This window comes from Erythrolamprus reginae, chromosome 4, assembly GCF_031021105.1.
Source record: "Erythrolamprus reginae isolate rEryReg1 chromosome 4, rEryReg1.hap1, whole genome shotgun sequence".
In the NCBI taxonomy this organism is placed as follows: domain Eukaryota; kingdom Metazoa; phylum Chordata; class Lepidosauria; order Squamata; family Dipsadidae; genus Erythrolamprus; species Erythrolamprus reginae.
Genome location: NC_091953.1, coordinates 20,155,437 through 20,176,510, shown reverse-complemented (window position 1 = coordinate 20,176,510; position 21,074 = coordinate 20,155,437). Strand labels below are relative to the sequence as shown.

Genomic DNA, 21,074 nt, shown 5'->3' with positions numbered 1-21,074 from the left:
TATATGTTTAATATTAGATTTGTTCTACTATAATATTGTTTTTATTATTGTTGTGAGCCGCCCCGAGTCTTCGGAGAGGGGCGGCATACAAATCTAATAAATTATTATTATTATTATTATTATTACTATTATTATTATTATTATTATTATTATTTAGCTAGACGTAGGGTACAATATTCTTCTGTATTCAAACAATCTTGGATTATTATTTCTTCTGCAAAAATGAACAGAGCAAGCTACAGCTCTGTTATTTAAATGGCTTTTGAAAATAATTAAATTTCTATAAGAAGACAAAAAGGAGCCATTTGCAGGAAACGGCAAGCTTCGCTGCACACTCCCACTTTATCATCCATGATTTAAAGCCCTGTAAACAGCATTATCAGAAGCGAACAGCTACTTTCAGGGCAGCATATGAACCCATTTTTTTTCTGCATATTGAACTACTGGGTATTAGGTAGCAAATGACAATTAGTTTTGTATGCATGAAGGTATAAAACTTACATCACTGGAAGCAAAGCAGGAGACTATTGGTGCTATCAACTGAGCTTTGCTTGGAGGAAAAAGGCTAAAATAGTATTAATGCTACAAATTTAAACACTGCCCTACTTCAGATCAGCATTTTAATATAGCAATATAAGAACTGTGTACTACAGCCACTTTTGCCAAATGTTCAATGCTTCAAATTTGGAGTATATCTGTTTGGAAAAGTATTGTATTTTAATAATAGATTTTAAAAGCGTATGTGGGTGTTTGGCAGGAGTTAACAGCGGCAGTGGTCATTTTTTCTCTCTCCCTTTTTATTTCTTTGGCTAACGGTACAGATTGATTTTTTTTTTAAGAAAAATACATTACTGATGTTAATATTACAAGAGCACAAACACACAGCACCCAAACCATCCCACATTTTGTGTAATTTTGTTACTGAGAAGAATTCATTTTTTCAGATCTGTCTTTGCTAAACAGATTAAGTGTTGGCAGATCACATCATTTAGCCTGAGGGGAAAAAAAGGTAAAATTGCTAGCAGAAAGTGCAAGAAAGAGAAAGGTCAAATTGTATTTACAGACCTCCGTTTCTCCAAACATTTGAAATAATGGAAAAGTATTTTTGCCTATTTGCTTTTCTAGGAAATAAGAAGATTTGAAATACAGGCAATGTTTCATTTATTTGGAATACTGTGTTCAGTTCTGGAGACCTCGCCTACAAAAAGATATTGACAAAATTGAACGGGTCCAGAGACAGGCTACAAAAATGGTGGAAGGTCTTAAACATAAAACGTATCAGGAAAGACTTCATGAACTCAATCTGTATAGTCCGGAGGACAGAAGGGAAAGGGGGGACATGATCGAAACATTTAAATATGTTAAAGGGTTAAATAACATCCAAGAGAGAAGTGTTTTTAATAGGAAAGTGAACACAAGAACAAGGGGACACAATCTGAAGTTAGTTGGGGGAAAGATCAAAAGCAACGTGAGAAAATATGATTTTACTGAAAGAGTAGTAGATCCTTGGAACAAACTTCCATCAGATGTGGTAGATAAATCCACAGTAACTGAATTTAAACATGCTTGGGATAAACATATATCCATCCTAAGATAAAATACAGAAAATAGTATAAGGGCAGACTAGATGGACCACGAGATCTTTTTCTGCTGTCAGACATCTATGTTTCTATGTTTCTATAAACGACGTGTCGCCAGTGGAGATTCTCATTGTGTTCCGCATCATTTTTAAGTTTAAAAAAAAGATTTAAAAATCTATTTTATGAAGAAGGGAAAAAATGGTCTCATGAAAAAGAAATCACTTTTGGTTTCAAATGCATAACATAGAAACATAGGAGACTGACGGCAGAAAAAGACCTCATGGTCCATCTAGTCTGCCCTTATACCATTTCCTGTATTTTATCTTACAATGGATATATGTTTATCCCAGGCATGTTTAAATTCAGTTACTGTGGATTTACCAACCACGTCTGCTGGAAGTTTGTTCCAAGGATCTACTACTCTTTCAGTGAAATAATATTTTCTCACGTTGCTTTTGATCTTTCCCCCAACTAACTTCAGATTGTGTCCCCTTGTTCTTGTGTTCACTTTCCTATTAAAAACACTTCCCTCCTGAACCTTATTTAACCCTTTAACATATTTAAATGTTTCGATCATGTCCCCCCTTTTCCTTCTGTCCTCCAGACTATACAGATTGAGTTCATGAAGTCTTTCCTGATACGTTTTATGCTTAAGACCTTCCACCATTCTTGTAGCCTGTCTTTGGACCCGTTCAATTTTATCCATATCTTTTTGTAGGTGAGGTCTCCAGAACTGAACACAGTATTCCAAATGTGGTCTCACCAGCGCTCTATATAAGGGGATCACAATCTCCCTCTTCTTGCTTGTTATACCTCTAGCTATGCAGCCAAGCATCCTACTTGCTTTTCCTACCGCCCGACCACACTGCTCACCCATTTTGAGACTGTCAGAAATCAGTACCCCTAAATCCTTCTCTTCTGAAGTTTTTGCTAACACAGAACTGCCAATGCAATACTGTACTCAGATTGAGGATTCCTTTTCCCCAAGTGCATAACAAAGTTATGTGCAAATTGGAAAAGAACTTACTTGATATTGCTGACGGGAACTTTCTTCTGCGACAGCTGCTGAATCATGCCATTTTCCTCTGAAGGGAGCAAAACAAGGAGAGCTTCACCACCTTCTTTGTACCTATGGGAAGAGGGGGGAGCATTATTTTTTTCTCCAAATCACCCTAAGCAATATTTCTTAAGCTTTGTAACTTTAAGATGTGCGAACTCAACTTCCAGCATGGTAGCTGGGGGATTCTGGGAATTGAACTCCACAAATCTTAAAGCTGCCAAGGTTGAAAGACACAGCTTTAAAAATTTGTTAATCCCTCGAGCCACCGCTATATTCATTATATAAAGTTTATCCATTAAAGTTCTAAAAGATTTAATCAGGCTGAGTACTACCCTTGAATAGATCTAACCAATGGTGGTGGAATTTTGCTGACTGTTAGATTTCCTCCCTCGCAGTGATGTCGGGAAAAAATCCAAGGAACAAAAATAAATCTAAGTGCTTTGATTAATAGCCTTATTTAAAGAAAGTCTAAGAGAATTCCAAAGAGAACCGTACTTCAAAGGACACACCATTATGTAGGAAGTTGATTACTGCGAAGCTCATTGGTTACCTCCCCATTTTCATTATTTTTTTAAAAAACTTTTTTTTTCCTTGCAATAAAATGATGGCCTGCATCCAGTGTTCCCTCTAATTTTTTTGGGGGGTGGGCGGAAAAGTATAGTGTCTGAGCGGCAGTCCCTTCGGGACTGGGCAGCACAGAAATAATAAATAAATAAATAAATAAATAAATAAATAAATAAATAAATAAATAAATAAATAAATAAATAAATACTGTGTGTCTATAACAGTGAGCTCATAATAGGGCAACTCTATCAATATCAAAATGCCACTTAAATAGTTGAGCTAGTTTCAAACTAGATTTTGATTTTCTTTCTCTCTTCCTTACTCCCATTCTTTTTCTTTCTCTTTTCCTTCCTCTCTTTTTTCTATCTGTTTCTCTCTCATCCTCTCTCTCTCCTTCCCTCTCACTCTTTCCCTCTCGGCTTCTGGGCAGGTTTGGAAAACTCTGAGTTGATGATGATTTTTAAGTGAGCGATTGCTCACTGCTCAGCTTAGAGGGAACTATGCCTGCATCTATTCATTGCTTTGGTAGCCAGCAGTCCTTTTTATCACTGTAAGAAAGATCACATTCCTGATCACCCTCTGATTCTTTTGAAATTCAGAACATACCATATATACTCGAGTATAAGTCAACCCAATTATAAGCCAGGGCACCTACTTTTGCTACATTTTGCCTCGTTTTCTCTTGCGTCTAAACAAAATTACCAGAGTGCATGGTAATTTTGTTCAGACGAAAGAGAAAACGAGGGCTTTTAATTTCACTTTTGGATTTGCAGGGAAGAGAGCCACAGGAAAGGACACGGGTTTTTTCTTCTTCTGCCGGTGCGCTCCGGTAATTTTCTTTAGACGCAAGAAAAAACGAGGGCTTTTAATTTCACTTTGGGATTTCCAGGGAAGAGAGCTATGAGAAAGGACGCAGGGTTTTTTTCTTCTTCTGCCGGTCGAGGACAAAGCCAGCGTTGGGGGCGGCGGGCGAGGCAGTGGCGGTGCAACTTGTCAGCGGCGAGACAAACATGTCAGCGGCCAGAAAACCTCAAGAAAAGAGTCCCATTTTTAATCCTCTCAGCCTCGGCAGGGCGCTGAGAGGCGGGGTTTTCGGAGTGGGGAGACAAAAACTCTCAGAATGTCACCACCGAGGCATTTCTTGATGGGGCGGGGGTCCCTCAACTTTCCTTCAATTACCGCCTGCTCCAGTAATTTTCTTGCAGCAAGGAATCCTTACAAAATAAAATTACCAGAGCTGCGGGGGGGGGGGGGGGGGCTTTATGGCTGCAGCGCCCGAGCGCCGTCAGTGACTTGAGTATAAGTCGAGGTCAGATTTTTCAGCACATTTTTGGTGCTGAAAAACTCGACTTATACTCGAGTATATACGGTACCACTTTTTAAAAAATTCTCATGCTATTCACTTCTATTTGTTGCTGTTGTTGTTTAGGAACAATGGCTAACAAACAGCTGTTCCATGCTTACTAAGCCAGGCATAACGGCTGAAGGCAGCATCCCAGTTTAATCTACTTGGAAGAAACCAGAGTCTAAAACTGAAACAGATTATGACTGCTTTGGTGCTGCAACCCAACAGGACCGACACAGACTTCAGAGGATAATCAGAACTGCAGAAAAAGCAATTGCTGCCAACCTGCCTTCCATTGAGGACCTGTATACTGCACGAGTCAAAAAGAGGGTGGGGAAAATATTTACTGACCTCTCAAATCCTGGACACAAACTGTTTCAACTCCTACCCTCAAAACGTCGCTACAGAGCACTGCACACCAAGACTAGACACAAGAACAGTTTTTTTTCCGAACGCCATCACTCTACTAAACAAATAATTCCCTCAACACTGTCAGACTTTCTACTAAATCTGCACTTCTATTCTACTAGTTTTTCTCATCATTCCTTTCACCCATTTCCTCCCATGTTGACTGTATGACTGTAATTTGTTGCTAAGATTTCTATTAATATTGCTTCTTCATTGCTTATTTGACCCCTATGACAATAATTAAGTGTCGTACCACATGATTCTTGACAAATGTATATTTTATTTTATGTACGCTGAGAGCATATGCACCAAGACAAATTCCTTGTGTGTCCAATCACACTTGGCCAATAAAATTCTATTCTATTCTATTCTTCTGGGTTCGAAACCAGGTATAGCTATGCTAAGCTAAATTTTCTAGTTACACTTGAGCAAACAAAGCTTGCATCAGTTGCAAGCCAACATATTTTCTGCGAGTCTGAGTGTCATGTACAAACTGGGTACTGAGAGTTATATGTGTAAAGCATTTATTGTGCAAAAAATAAATAAATACATGAAAGTGATTTTCCAAAAATGAAAACTAACTGCTGTCCTCTAGTGGCTTTATTTTGTTTTATATCAAATTTGACCAAAACAATCCTCATGGAAGAAAATTCCGAACCTGTTGGCTATAAATATTTCTGGTGAAGACCCTATAGTTCTACTATGTTGGTATTGTAATCTATATTATCAAATGAACCTTCCATATAATAAAGCTAATAATCTCTAGCAACCCCAATCCTTTTATGGGGAATACTCTCAAAACGTGTTCGGACATAAGATATTGCCTCATTTAACTTCATATTTTACTCCTATTTGATCAAACAAAATTATTCCACAACAACTGAAGCTAGTAAATAAGGTTTTTCTCATTTCAGTGTGTAGTTCAGCTCAAGTGAAAGTTAAACCAAGGACTTTGTCAAAAATTAATTTTCTATTTTGTTTTGATTGTTTTGTTTTGCTTCTTAAACAAAAGTAGGCCGACTGGGGCTCATGGGTTCCAGTGTATCTATTAATCTTGTGATGGCACTTGCATATTCTATTTGGCTTTAACTTTTTCCTGATTTCGCTCAATTAAAATAATTAGGGAAATGGGGCAGAGTGGGGAATACTTCCAGAGCCCGTAGGGTTTGTTAGAAAAGAGTGATGGAAAGAAAATACCAAAAGATGAAGAAGTATTTAAAATAATCATGGAATGTGCAGAATTAGATATGATGACAAGACGGTTAAATAATAGAACATAGAAACATAGAAGACTGACGGCAGAAAAAGACCTCTTGGTCCATCTAGTCTGCCCTTATACTATTTCCTGTATTTTATCTTACAATGGATATATGTTTATCCCAGGCATGTTTAAATTCAGTTGCTGTGGATTTACCAACCACGTCTGCTGGAAGTTTGTTCCAAGAATCTACTACTCTTTCAGTAAAATAATATTTTCTCATGTTGCTTTTGATCTTTCCCCCAACTAACTTCAGATTGTGTCCCTTTATTCTTGTGTTCACTTTCCTATTAAAAACACTTCCCTCCTGAACCTTATTTAACCCTTTAACATATTTAAATGTTTCGATCATGTCCCCCCTTTCCCTTCTGTCCTCCAGACTATACAGATTGAGTTCATGAAGTCTTTCCTGATACGTTTTATGCTTAAGACCTTCCACTATTCTTGTAGCCCGTCTTTGGACCCGTTCAATTTTATCAATATCTTTTTGTAGGTGAGGTCTCCAGAACTGAACACAGTACAGTGATCCCCCGCTCGTTGCGAGGGTTCCGTTCCAGGAACCCCCGCAACGAGCGGGTTTTCGCGAAGTAGCGCTGCGGAAGTAAAAACACCATCTGCGCATGTGCAGATGGTGTTTTAAACTTCCGCAGCGCTAGCGAGAAGCCGAAGATTGGGGGGCGGCGCGGCTATTTTAAAACATCACCGCCGACATGGGGGGATCGCTAGCACCCCCCCGAACCCCCAACCCGGGTTTGGGGGGGTGCTAGCAAGACGGAAGATCGTAGCGCGCGTTGGCTGCAGCGGTGGTGACATTGCTGCCGGCTTGGCTTCGCTCGCCGCGCCGCCCCCCAATCTTCGGCTCCTCAGCGGCGAGCGAGCGAAGCCAAGCCGGCAGCAATGTCGCCACCGCTGCAGCCAACGCGCGCTACGATCTTCCGGGCCAGCCAGGCTCAGCGGATCAAGCCCGGCTCCTCTCGGCCCAGCATCCCGGGCCAAGCGACTGCCTTCCGTGACTGAGCCTGGCTGGCCCGGAAGATCGTAGCGCGCGTTGGCTGCAGCGGTGGCGACATTGCTGCCGGCTTGGCTTCGCTCGCCGCGCCGCCCCCCAATCTTCGGCTCCTCAGCGGCGAGCGAGCGAAGCCAAGCCGGCAGCAATGTCGCCACCGCTGCAGCCAACGCGCGCTACGATCTTCCGGGCCAGCCAGGCTCAGCGGATCAAGCCCGGCTCCTCTCGGCCCAGCATCCCGGGCCAAGCGACTGCCTTCCGTGACTGAGCCTGGCTGGCCCGGAAGATCGTAGCGCGCGTTGGCTGCAGCGGCGGCGACATTGCTGCCGGCTTGGCTTCGCTCGCCGCTGCAGCCAACGCGCGCTACGATCTTCCGGGCGAGCCAGGCTCAGTCACGGAAGGCAGCCGCTTGGCCCGGGATGCTGGGCCGAAAGGAGCCGGGCTTGAAGATCGCAGCGCACGTTGGCTGCGGTGGCGAGGGCTTGCGATGGAGGGTGGAGGAAGCGGCCATGGGAGGGTGAGCTGCCTCAGGGAGGAGGATCGGGCGGGACCAGGTGGGGGCTGGAATTTCTCCGCCAGGGCGAAGGGCGGGCGAGCGGCGAAGGGCGGGCGAGCGGGTGCTGGGGAGGGCTTCTCGCCCTCCCACCAGCAAGAGGGGGAGCGAATGGCGTGGGCAGGCGAAGGGCGGGCGAGCGGCAGCGAGGAGTTTGCGTGGGCGGTGGGGAAACTCCTCGCTGATGCCAGCAAGAGGGGGAAGACCCAGGGAAGCCGCCCAGCAGCTGATCTCCCGGTTGCCATCTACGCATGCGTGCCCATAGAAAAAAAAGGGCACGCATGCGTAGATGGTATTTTGACTTCCGGGTTGAAAAATCGCAAATTACCCTGTTCGCAATGGTCGGGGACGCAATAAACGGGGGATCACTGTATTCCAAATGTGGTTTCACCAGCGCTGTATATAAGGGGATCACAATCTCCCTCTTTGTGCTTGTTATACCTCTAGCTATGCAGCCAAGCATCCTACTTGCTTTTCCTACTGCCCGACCACACTGCTCACCCATTTTGACTGTCAGAAATCAAATGGAAACAGAGTTTTATAAAACCCGGGAGAAAGCATATAATTGGTGGAATGTTAAAAAGGAGTTTTAATAATATGTGAATAAATTTTAAAATATTTGAATTTATTAAATTAAATATATGATATATTGAAATTTTAAGGATAGTAGTATATTAAGAAATTTAAAGGATAAGGTTTTTTTAGAGTGAGTAACTGATTTTAAAATATTTCATTACATTGTTAAATTAGACACAAAGTAGTAGATTTTAAATTGTCTAATTATATAGTATTGCAGTATTTTAAGACATTTTAAGCATAAGTTTCTTGTGTTTAATCAATTGACTTCAATGAGTTTAATTACATTATTAAAATGAAAATATAAAACTGAATGTCATATTTTAGTAGTATATTGATAAAACTTATGGATATTAGAATTGACTTTAATTAAGCGAACTATAATACCAAAATGGAAACATAGATGTAGATGTTATAATATAGTAGTATATTATTAATTGTTTTTCTGTATTGATCTGATCATAGACTTTTTTTTCTGTATTAGTTAGACTTCTATGATTAGCGGAGCAATGGTAGCTCCTTTAAATGTTAAATATTGTTTGTATTGTTTGTCTTAAAGAAAAATCAATAAAAATATTTTAAAAAGAAAAGAAAAGAGAGACCTATGGTATGCTTTCAAATTTTTCAATATGCCCACTGGTCCAAAAATATGGATTTCTTTGAGCCAAAACTTTGCTCATCCTAAATGTTGTTAGAAATCCAGCGGGTTCTTTTACTATTAGCACAATATTTAATTCATTAATTTAATCAATTAGCTCAGTATTTATTTAATTAAACCCAGCTCTATCTGGAAGACAAATTGGTAACCACCACAGACTTCTCTTGCCTTTCGTTCTGATAGTGTGAGTTCTGTTTATTTAAAAATAAACTTTGTTAATTTAAAAAAATATCAGATAGAACAAGAAAGCAATCTTTATGAAAAATACCCTGTTTCCCCGAAAATAAGACGTACCCCGAAAGTAAGGCATGTCAGAGGTTTTGCAGAATTTGCTAATATAAGGCACCCCCCGAAAATAAGGCGTAGTCAAGTTTACATACGGTACGGTGGAAAAACATACGGTACCATTCAAAGCTGTTCATAGCCGTACCGTAATAATGTGGCGTCCCCTGCTGACCCCTTCCATCGCTTTGTACCGTCCAGTACAACAGACACAGTCTGCTGCTGTCTCACCGCCATTACAGTCTCCACTACAGTGCGTAGACTGTAGTTCCTCTGGTGGCCGGAAGCTGCAATAGCGGGAGTATACTGTTGTATATAAGTGCCGTCGTTTGTGTGTGTGGGTGCCATACTGACAGGTACCGTACCGTAATCAGTGTACCGTACGGTACACTTTCTTTGGGGGTGTCAGCTTTTCTGCCTATGAATTTGTCTTCTTTGAGAAATATAAGGCACCCCCCGAAAATAAGGAATAGCACAACTTTTGGAGCAAAAATGAATATAAGTCAGTGTCTTATTTTCAGGGAAACACGGTATTCATCCAGGGGTAGAGGGAGGGAGGTGTACCAGTTCAACGCAGGATATGGGAGTGTACCAGATTTAAATTCTACAGTTTAGAGAAGAATGAAGAAGAAGTATGAATATATTTTCCTAGACTTGGAACATTTCTGAAAGTGTTAAATGATTTACTTATTTCTTGCGCCCTTCACTGTTTCCATCTGAAATACTCAAATAATCTGATCGGTTGCCCAATAAAGATTTTGCAGCTGCCAAGTGAGAAGGAAGGACTCACTGGAAAAGAGCCTAATGGTTGGGAAGTTTGAGTGTCAAGGAAGAAGGGGACGACAGAGAATGAGGTGCCTGGATGGAGTCACTGAAGCAGTAGGCGTGAGCTTAAATGGACTCCAAAGAACGGTAGGGCAGTGTTTCCCAACCAGTGTGCCGTGGCACACTAGTGTGCCGTGAGACATGATAAGGTGTGCCGCAAAGAAGGAAGCTCAGCTTCTGGTCTCGCAACTTTTTGCTGCGAGTTTGAAGAGCAAAAAGTTCTGAGACCGGAACCTGAGCTTCCTTCTTTATGCCTTCCAAGTTTTCCGGCAGCTGCAGCGCCCCGCCCGGCTGGAGCTTCCCTGGCGGCGGCAGGTGAGCTTTGGGGCCCAGCAGGAGGGTGGCAGCAGCAGTGGCACCAGGCAGTAGCCGCTGGGCGGCAGCAGGGTGGTCGGCTGCGAGCCAGAACTCCAAGACAGAGGCACCGACGGCGGCGGCTGGACATGTTGCTGTACGCCGTACATGCTGGCATTGCGTGGCTGGCACTTGCGGAGGCTCCAGCCCCACGCCCATGCCCAGCGCAACGCCAGCATGTACGGCGTCTAGCAACACGTCCAGCAGCCGCCGTCGGTGCCTCCGTTCCAGAGCTCCGCCTCACAGCTGACCACCCTGCCGCCGCCCCACGGCTACTGCCCAATGCCACTGCTGTGGTGTGGTGTACGAGAAAGAGAGAGAAAGAAAGAAAGAGAGAGAGAGAAAGAGAGAGAAAGAGATAGCAAGAGAGGGAGAGAGAGAAAGAGAGAGGGAGAGAGAAGGGGGAGAGAAAGAGAGAGTCTGTGGAGAGGGGCGGCATACAAATCTAAATAAACATAAACATAAACATAAAAGAGAGAGAGAGAGAGAAAGAGAGAGATAGCAATGTTCCCCAGGATTTTGTAAATGTGAATAATGTGCCGCGGCTCAAAAAAGGTTGGGAAACACTGCAGTAGGGAACAGGAACGCCTGAGGGAAGGTTATCCATTTGGTCGCGATGGGTTGGACATGACTTCGCAACTAACAACAACAACAACAAAAAGAGGATAAAGAGATGGAGGATTTGATGACTGAAAGAAGAGGTGCTAAGACAAACCTTCTCAGCTCTTACACTAGAAAATGCTGCAGAAGACATTCCTGAAATTGGCTAGCTCTAGCCAATAAACAACATTCAGACATGGGGATTGAAGGGGGACCGGCCGGAACTGCTCCTCATTCTGTCATTGTGTTCCCAGAGAAAGAATTGCCACGGAAACCGAGTAACAGAGAAAAATGTCCTCCTTTCCTTTCATTTTGAATTAAACCAAATGAGGTATTGTCAGAGGGTAGGAGGAAGGACAGAAACTATTATTGTTTTCCCTCTAAATTATAGTGTTTATTTTTGTAGTGCTTTTAGGTAGATAATTTATCCGTTTCCAATAGATAGAGAGTGGCCTTAGCTTAACAAAATTATACATAGAATTCTGCCCTGATAATTCCAAATGGAGCTTTTTAGAATCTATTTGTTTCCCTCCCTGACTCATGCAATGCTTCTCGGTATTTCCACTTCCTGGATTGCTTGTAGCCTAGGAGGGAGAATGGGAAGAGGGAAAAACAACTCTTTCCCGAGCTTCTTGAATTCCACATCTTTGCAAGGCTATCTTCACTAACGTTCTCTGAAAGCTTCAATCCTTTCCACCAGCCATTTTGCTCAGCAAATCTCTGCCTTGATCCTTCCGGATCTTCAACTGGAGATATTCTCCTCCACCTGTACCTTAATACAGGTGTGTCATACAAAAACAGCTCCAGGAATGTCCAGATGTTTAAATCAGGAGCTAAGCTGCTTAGTCTTTAGTGTCGCTCTGCCCAATTCTGGTATGGAGAAGACAAAATGTAACCTTGACACCATCAAGGCAACCAACAGCGGGTTGGTTGGTTGGTTGGTTGGTTGGTTGGTTGGTTGGTTGGTTGGTTGGTTGGTTATTTATTGGATTTGTATGCCGCCCCTCTCCGGAGACTCGGGGCGGCTAACAGCGACAATAAAACAGTGTACAATAGTAATCTGATATTAGAAATGATTAAATATCCATTAATATAAAAACCAAAAATACATACATACATACCATGCATAGAATTGTAAAGGCCTAGGGGGAAAGAGGATCTCAATTCCCCCATGCCTGGCGGCAGAGGTGGGTTTTAAGTTGCTTACGAAAGGCAAGGAGGGTGGGGGCAGTTCTAATCTCTAGGGGGAGTTGGTTCCAGAGGGCCGGGGCCACCACAGAGAAGGCTCTTCCCCTGGGTCCCGCCAGGCGACATTGCTTAGTTGACGGGACCGGAGAAGATCCACTTTGTGAGACCTAACTGGTCGCTGGGATTCGTGCAGCAGAAGGCGATCCCTGAGATAATCTAGTCCGGTGCCATGAAGGGCTTTATAGGTCATAACCAACACTTTGAATTGTGACCGGAAACTGATGCAGACTGCGGAGTGTTGGTGTAACATGGGCATACCTAGGGAAGCCCATGATTGTTCTCGCAGCGGCATTCTGCACGATCTGAAGTTTCTGAACATTTTTCAAAGGTAGCCCCATGTAGAGAGCGTTACAGTAGTCAAGCCTCGAGGTGATGAGGGCATGAGTGACTGTGAGCAGTGACTCCCGGTCCAAGTAGGGTCGCAACTGGTGCACAAGGCGAACCTGGGCGAACGCCCCCCTCGACACAGCTGAAAGATGTTTCTCTAATGTGAGCTGTGGATCAAGGAGGACACCCAAGTTGCGGACCCTCTCTGAGGGGGCCAGTGATTCTCCCCCCAGGGTAATGGACGGACAGATGGAGTTGTCCTTGGGAGGCAAAACCCACAGCCACTCCGTCTTGTCTGGGTTGAGTTAGAGATTGTTGACACTCATTGACAAACATTCCTATCGGTATGGTTGATGCCATCGCACCAGTAATGAAAATTGAGCTGCGTGCACTGCTCCATGTTTCCGGTTTGTGTGTGCATGTCCGAGAGAGATTTTGCTTCTGCGCATGCGCAGAAAGCAAAATCTCATAAGGGGACATGCATGCGCATGAGATTCGGCGAATTTTTGCTTCAGCGCATTGCGGAAGCAAAGAAATTGCTGAAATCTCAGGTGCGTGTGCATCCCCTAGCGAGATTTTGCAAAATCTCGCCAGGGGACGCACGTGTGCACCAGAGACACAAAGCTGCGTGCACAACACACCGATAGCGGCAGGAGCAGCAACCGCCACCTGAAGGCAACTGACGAGAACTGATGCCACCGATAAGAATAAAATGGAGAAGGATGTTATTATTTATTATTATTTATTAGACTTGTATGCCGCCCCTCTCCGGGGACCCGGGGGAATTAAGGAATTAAGCTGAGAAGCAAAGTTTTCCAGGACAATACAGTGTTCCCTCGATTTTTGCGGGTTCGAACTTCGCAAGAAGTCTATACCACGGTTTTTCAAAAATATTAATTAAAAAATAGTTCAAGGTTTTTTTTCCTATACCACGGTTTTTCCCACCCAATGACGTCATATGTCATCGCCAAACTTTCATCCGCCTTTAATTAATATTTTTTAAAATAAACTTTAATAAATAAACATGGTGAATAATAATCTAAATGGTTGCTAAGGGAATGAGAAATTGCAATTTAGGGGTTTAAAATGTCACGGGAAGGCTTGTGATGCTATTCATAGCCAAAAATAGTGTATTTACTTCCGCATGTCTACTCCGCGGAAATTCGACTTTCGCGGGTGGTCTCAGAACACATCTCCCGCGAAAATCGAGGGAACACTGTATAGCAAATAATGTCCACAAGCAACAGTCACCAAACTTCAAGAGTAGAAAGCAAAAGGCAAAAAGAACATCACACTGCGGGAAGAAGAGGGGGGAAAAGAAGCGGTGGAATTAAATTGAAGTGCGTCTCAATATTAACGGTAAGGAATCAACTGTTTTAGTGGCTCCAACCTAGTGTGAGATAAAAACATTTATCTTGCCTTCAGGAATATGAGTTTTTGGCTGAATTCAAGCTTAAGCACCTCATCAAGCCATGCAAACCTGACAATTTGCGAACTGCTGCTGAGTTTTTGTTAGAAAGCCTGAGAGAAACCTCTATTATATTATCAAATTGGCCAAATTCTCCTCAAGGCAGTTTTATCTTCCTTTTTCTATTTATTACAGTGCATAATACATTATATAATGCCTTATAAATATGTATAGTGAAACACAGTGGTACCCAAGAGAAAACATGGTTTTAAAAAATGTGTAGTAAGGGAGACAATATAAATCTATAACCTGCCAGGCAGAATTATTGAGTAGGTGAGAAAACAAACAAATGTAATACATCAGAAGACAGGCAAAATTTTCCAAGTGAACATTAATAATCAATTCCTGGAAAATACCAAAAAAAAAAAGTCAGGGTATATCTGTACCATGCATTGTCCAGAGCCAAAACAATAAAATCTTAATTGCTGTAGACAGAGATATTATAGATATAACACCAGAGATATTATAGCTTTTACACACTGAGAAACACTAGAAGTTTAATAAATAAAATACAGTGGTACCTCTACTTAAGAACTTAATTCGTTCCACGAACAGGTTCTTAAGTAGAAACACTCTTAAGTAGAAGTGAGGAAGCCAGGCTAAAGCCTGATATATACATTTTTACTTACTATTGCAATACCTGCCTGAACTATGCTCTTTTAATACTTGATCTTTGTCCTAGATATATCTGATACAAACTTGATATTTTAAAAGGACATTTTTCTGCTGACAATCTCTGCTCACATAGTGCCTCGCTTCTTCTGAGACACAGCTGTGGTGCTAAAACGCAACAAAGATATGTACTCAGGAAAGGAACATATTTTTGATGGTGTAAGGTAAGTTGTCACCTGCTCTCTAGGCCAGTGATTTTCAACCTTTTTTGAGCCACGGCACATTTTTTACATTTTACATTTTTCTCTCTCTTCCTCCCCTTCACTCTATCTCCCTCCCTCTTTCTCTCCCTTCCTTCCTCTTTCTTTCTCTCTCTCTCCATCCTTCTTTCTTTCTCTTCCTTCCTCTATTTTTTGCTCTCTTTCTCTCTCCCTCCCTATCTCCCTCTGTGTCGTTCTCTCTCTCTCTCCTTCCCTCCCTCTCTTTCTCTCTCTCTCTTGCTTTCTTTCTCTCTTGCTCTCTCTCTTTCTTTCTCTTGTTTTCTCTCTCTCTCTTGCTTTCTCTCTCTTGTTCTTTCTCTCTCGCTCTTTCTCTCTCTTGCTTTCTTTCTCTCTTGCTCTCTCTCTTTCTCTCTTGTTTTCTCTCTCTCTTGCTTTCTTTCTCTCTTGTAATCTTTCTCTCTCGCTCGCTTTCTCTCTCTTGCTTTCTTTCTCTCTCTCTCTCTCTTGCTTTCTTTCTCTCTCTTGCTTTCTTTCTCTCTTGCTTTCTTTCTCTCTTGCTTTCTTTCTCTCTCTCTCTCTCTTGCTTTCTTTCTCTCTCTTGCTTTCTTTCTCTCTTGCTTTCTTTCTCTCTCTCTCTCTCTTGCTTTCTTTCTCTCTCTTGCTTTCTTTCTCTCTTGCTTTCTTTCTCTCTCTCTCTCTCTTGCTTTCTTTCTCTCTCTTGCTTTCTTTCTCTCTTGCTTTCTTTCTCTCTCTCTCTCTCTTGCTTTCTTTCTCTCTCTTGCTTTCTTTCTCTCTTGCTTTCTTTCTCTCTGACCTTCGAGGCACACCTGACCATGTCTCGCGGCACACTAGTGTGCCACGGCACACTGGTTGAAAAACACTGCTCTAGGCATATAGACTGGCATATAGCTTGACACGAACATAACCACAGATTAACTGCAAGTTCCTCTTTGGCCCCACCACAGGTATTTATGTAATTTCGTTTCTGCATTTTTACATCATATAACCTTGTTTCTCTGATATATGATTGGTTATCCTTTTGTACGCTTTTGGAGATGTATAAAAACCTCTAAAGACAACCTTGGGGTTGTTCAGATGTTCTTTGATTTCTTCTGAACCGCATGCAATAAACCTGAGTTACTCTATCTCCCCGTGGTCTCTGCTCCCTTATTGGCAATAAGTAGTTTTCTCCTGCTACAGAAGCATTTTTTCCCATAGGAGTCAATGTAAAAGCAAACAATGCGTGCAAACCCATTAGGAACAAAAAATAAAAGCTCAGAATTTGGGTGGGAGAAGGAGGAGGAAGAAGAGGAGGAGGACAGTCGCTGCAGAAGGAAGAAGGGGAGGGGAGGGGAATCAAAAAAATCCAAAACTTTAAGGCTTTAAAAAAAAAAGAGGGACTCTGAGACAGTGAGGAGCACACGCCTCCCATACACCCGGCGCGAGGCTGCCTCCCATACACTGGCTGCTGCTGCTGCTGCTACCTGCTTCCTCTTCCTTCCCATGCTGAAGGGCTCCCCTCTCTTCTTGGTCGCTCGCTTTGTAGCCAGCGCCTTCCTTCCCTGTAGTGACTCCTCGGCTGCCCAGAGCGAAGGGAGCGCGTCTTTTCTCTGGACACTGGCAGAGGTTTATTCCCAAGCGCCCAGAGAAAGGAAAATGCTTTGTTCGCTCTGGACTGCCAAAGCCTCCTTAAGTGCCACCGAAAGGCTCCTCTGGCAGCCCGAGATGGCCGGGATTAAAGGGGGAACGGCAGGAAACTGTCCAGGCCTTCGTGCCACTGCAACTATTAGCTAACTTGGCTGGCTAACTCTGGAAGATGGAGCAGAGGGCATGAAGTTAGGGAAAGCAACTCCGTAGAACATAAAAACTCTATAATACCTGGCTGTTCTCCCAACTCTGTGAATATATGTATTTGCATCTTCTGGACAGTCAAACTGAATGACCCAGTTCACAGCAGGGAAGTCTGTAAAAAAAAAAACATTTGAAATCCAGTCACATACAAACATTTTCTATGTTGACAGTATATTCCATATGAGTTTTGCAATCCAGCTCTATTTTACTGGCGTCGTGTTGAAAGAGATGGCTCACAAAGTACCATTAATGCCATATTCTAGCGATGTGTATTTGTCAGATGGAAACTAAAATTAATAGAAGCTTTGTTTCCTAAATAATGAAAGGGAGCATAATTTTAAACTTGGTATGGAGTGAGAAATCATTTGCATTTTCACAAATTGAAAAGCAGTACTGGCTATTTATGATTTTTTAACCAGCAGTTTGCTATGCATCTATAGCTCAGAAATAATCCAATTTGTATCTTGGCTAACTTTTTAATACAAATAGATTTCTATTACAGTATTTCTCTTTTATTTATTTATTTATTTATTTATTTATTTATTTATTTATTATTTAGATTTGTATGCCGCCCCTCTCCGCAGACTCGGGGCGGCTCACAACAAAGTGAAAAAAACAATCTACAACAAATCTAAATTACTGTTTAAAAATATTTAAAAGACCCCATTTTCTAAACACACATACATACAAACATACCATTCATAAATTGTATCTGCCCGGGGGAGATGTTTCAGTTCCCCCATGCCTGACGACAGAGGTGGGTCTTAAGGAGCTTACGAAAGGCAAGGAGAGTAGGGGCAGTTCTAATCTCCGGGGGGAGTTGATTCCAGAGGGCCGGGGCCGCCACAGAGAAGGCTCTTCCCCTGGGGCCCGCCAACCGACATTGTTTAGTTGACGGGACCCAGAGAAGGCCCACTCTGTGGGACCTAATCGGTCGCTGGGATTCGTGCGGCAGCAGGCGGTCTCGGAGATATTCTGGTCCAGTGCCATGAAGGGCTTTAAAGGTCATAACCAACACTTTGAATTGTGACCGGAAGTTGATCGGCAACCAATGCAGACTGCGGAGTGTTGGTGAAACATGGGTATACCTAGGTAAGCCCATGACTGCTCTCGCAGCTGCATTCTGCACGATCTGAAGTTTCCGAACACTTTTCAAAGGTAGCCCCATGTAGAAAGCATTACAGTAGTCGAACCTCGAGGTGATGAGGGCATGAGTGATTTTAATGTTTTGTCTAGTCTCTGTTCTTCTCCTTGTAGTTATTTCCTTTTCTATTATGCTCTCCTCCCTTGTCCCCATCTCTCTATATATGATGGTTATGCTGGAAACTGCTGAACTAAGATAATGGCCCATTAAACTGAAAACCAGCAATTTTATAAAACCCCACTTTATATTAATCAGATCTTTTACATTCAAAATGCAAGAAAGCCATAAGTATACACTGGAATAGATACAGCTTCAAAGAAGTGCTCAACCAGAGAAGGAAAATTTAATTGAAGATTCCCTTGATATCTTGATCTCTAGCCCCAGATATGAAAGGCATTGTACGTATCTTATTTGAATGCCAATTATTTGCCCCAACAAGGACCCAGTATTTAGAATATTTACTTGACTAAAGTGCCTATTAGAATCTCAACAACGAGGCGATCATAAATATATAGTCAGCCAGCAGAATTACCAAGTTTATAATTAAAGCTATTCAGCTGAGAACTCATTATATACAGTAGAACAGACTGAGGTCACGTATACAATGAAGGTGATGCACGTCTCTGAATTTTCTTTGTTTCATACTTTATATTTTATGTCTACTTTATCCTTCTGTTATTTTACACTCTGTTGTCTCTTGATATAATCAATAAACTAATTAACGATACTTAATACAGTAGATGATCGCTAGGTAAATCTGATTATCTGGACCAGAGATTATAGAATTGGTTGCCGATTAGTTTCCGGACACAATTCAAAGTGTTGGTGATGACCTACAAAGCCCTACATTGTATCGGACCAGAATACTTACGGGACAGCCTTCTGCCGCATAAATCCCAGCGGCTGATTAGGTCCCACAGAGTTGACCTTCGCCACGTCCCGTCGACCAGACAATGTCGTCTAGCGGGGCCTAGGAGAAGAGCCTTCTCTGTGGCGGCCCCAGCCCTCTGGAATCAACTCCCTCCGGAGATTCAAACTGCCCCCACCCTCTTCGCCTTCCGCAAGAGCCTCAAGACCTATCTATGTCGCCAGGCATGGGATAACCAGTGTATCCCCCAATGACCACTGAAAGTTATGTGTGGTTATGATTGTGTAGTATTGATTGTTTTTTAAGGTTTTAGTTACAGTTTTTAATTATTACATTTGTATTTGTATTGTTTCATTGTTGTTGTGAGCTGCGCCGAGTCTTCGGAGAGGGGCGGCATACAAGTCTAATAAATTATTATTATTATTACTATTATTATTATTATTATTATTATTATTATTATTATTATTATATAAAAAAGATTTGCCATCACTGTCCTAAACCTATAGAAAGAATGACAAGGTGCTATCTGAATAAGTAGCCTTGTTCTTTCCTAGTTCCTCTTCTTCCTCCTCTTGTTTAGCTGGCCTCCTGAATTGTGACCTGGATCTTAACTTAGCAGAGAATTAGTTTGGTCTCATTCCTGAGATACATTAGGACCTGGAGCAAGGGGGACATGACTGTGGAGAAAGTAACCGAAGATGACAAAGGCAATGAAAGGATAAAGACTAGCATCCCAAGTCTACTGCTGGAGAACATTAGTTTTCCACTCAACCATAGCCTGCTGAATCTTGGCCTCTTCCTTAAATGATTAATTTAACAAATGGTTTTCAAGAACTGGGACAAACGTATTAGATAACTCCCCTGGATGGTGAAGGAATGTAAAGCTGTTTACCTAGCCCACGAGCTGCAAGGTCCGTAGCAAAAAGAACGGCCGATTTCTTGCGCAAAAAATCGCGGTAAACTTCCATCCTTTTCATCTGCTGCTGTTTGCCATGAAGAGCCAGGATCGGGAGACCCGGACGAAGGCGACAAAATACTTTAAACAAATACTGAACCTGCAAATCAATCATAATTTTAATACTAAATTCTACAAGCAAGACTAGTTGACAGTGCATGTGTATTACATTGTACGACAGTGCTGCCTAAGGTAGGGATGTCAAACTCGCATCGTCACAGTGTGAGTCATGTCACATATTGCAACTTTCCCCCTTTCTGGCTATTTGGTCCATGGGAAGCAAGTTTGACAGCCCTGGCCTAACCAGTCTTGGCTGAGTTAGAAAAGCTAAACAGGATCAGACCTGATTAACAATACCTTGGAAGAAAAAAACCCAGGATGGTGGGCTAGATTGAGTTATGAATATAAATACAGTGTTCCCTCGATTTTTGCTGGTTCGAACTTTGCGAAAAGTCTATACCATGGTTTTTCAAAAATATTAATTAAAAAAATACTTCGCTGTTTATTCCCTATACTATGGTTTTTCCCACCCGATGACGTCATATGTCATCACCAAACTTTCGTCTGCTTTTAATAAATATTTTTTTTAATAAACTTTAATAAATAAACATGGTGAGTAATAATCTCAATGGTTGCTAAGGGAATGGGAAATTGCAATTTAGAGGTTTAAAGTGTTAACGGAAGGCGTGTGATACTGTTCATAGCCAAAAATAGTGTATTTACTTCCGCATCTCTACTTCACGGAAATTCGACTTTCGCGGGCGGTCTCGGAACGCATCCCCCGCAAAAAGCGAGAGAACACTGTATATTAAAAGATATCCCAAATGCCGACATATACCATATTCTTAGGAGTATAAGATGCACCTTTTTCCTCCCTAAAATAGACTGATAATTTGGGTGCATCTTATACTCTGAATGTAGGTTTTTTTTCAGCCCTAACTAGCTGCTAACGATCTTCCCAACTCTTACCTTGCAGGCTCTTTCATTGTTACTCTCTGCAAAGAATGTTTTCCAAGTCCTAAGTCTTTGCAAGGTTTTTTTCCATTGCTCTATTTGCTCCGAATGTTTGTTTCCAAGTGCTAATGATGTTCCCAGCTCTTTCTGGCCTGCAAGCTCTTTCATTGTTACTCTCTCAGAATAAAGTTTTTTTAAAGCCCTAACCAGGGGATAAAATAATGTGCTGCTTAAGGACCTGGTAAGCAGATTCTTTTCCCTATTTTCCTCTCTAAAAACGTCTTATACTCCGAAAAATATGGTCATTGAACGCTTAGGAAGAAGCAGCTTTTTCTAGTCTTTTCAAACAGGTGGAAG

General features: G+C 42.1%; 1 protein-coding gene across 1 annotated transcript in view; it reads right to left on the bottom strand.

The window, feature by feature from the left end:
- Window positions 1-21,074, bottom strand: part of DDX10 (DEAD-box helicase 10) — a 212,135-nt gene that overhangs the window by 174,221 nt on the left and 16,840 nt on the right. The window contains exons 8-10 of the mRNA XM_070749725.1: window positions 19,701-19,863; window positions 16,824-16,908; window positions 2,608-2,709 (exon numbers count right to left, since the gene is read on the bottom strand). Of these exons, the coding sequence (XP_070605826.1) occupies window positions 2,608-2,709; window positions 16,824-16,908; window positions 19,701-19,863 (350 nt within the window). The remainder of the gene's footprint in view (window positions 1-2,607; window positions 2,710-16,823; window positions 16,909-19,700; window positions 19,864-21,074) is intronic.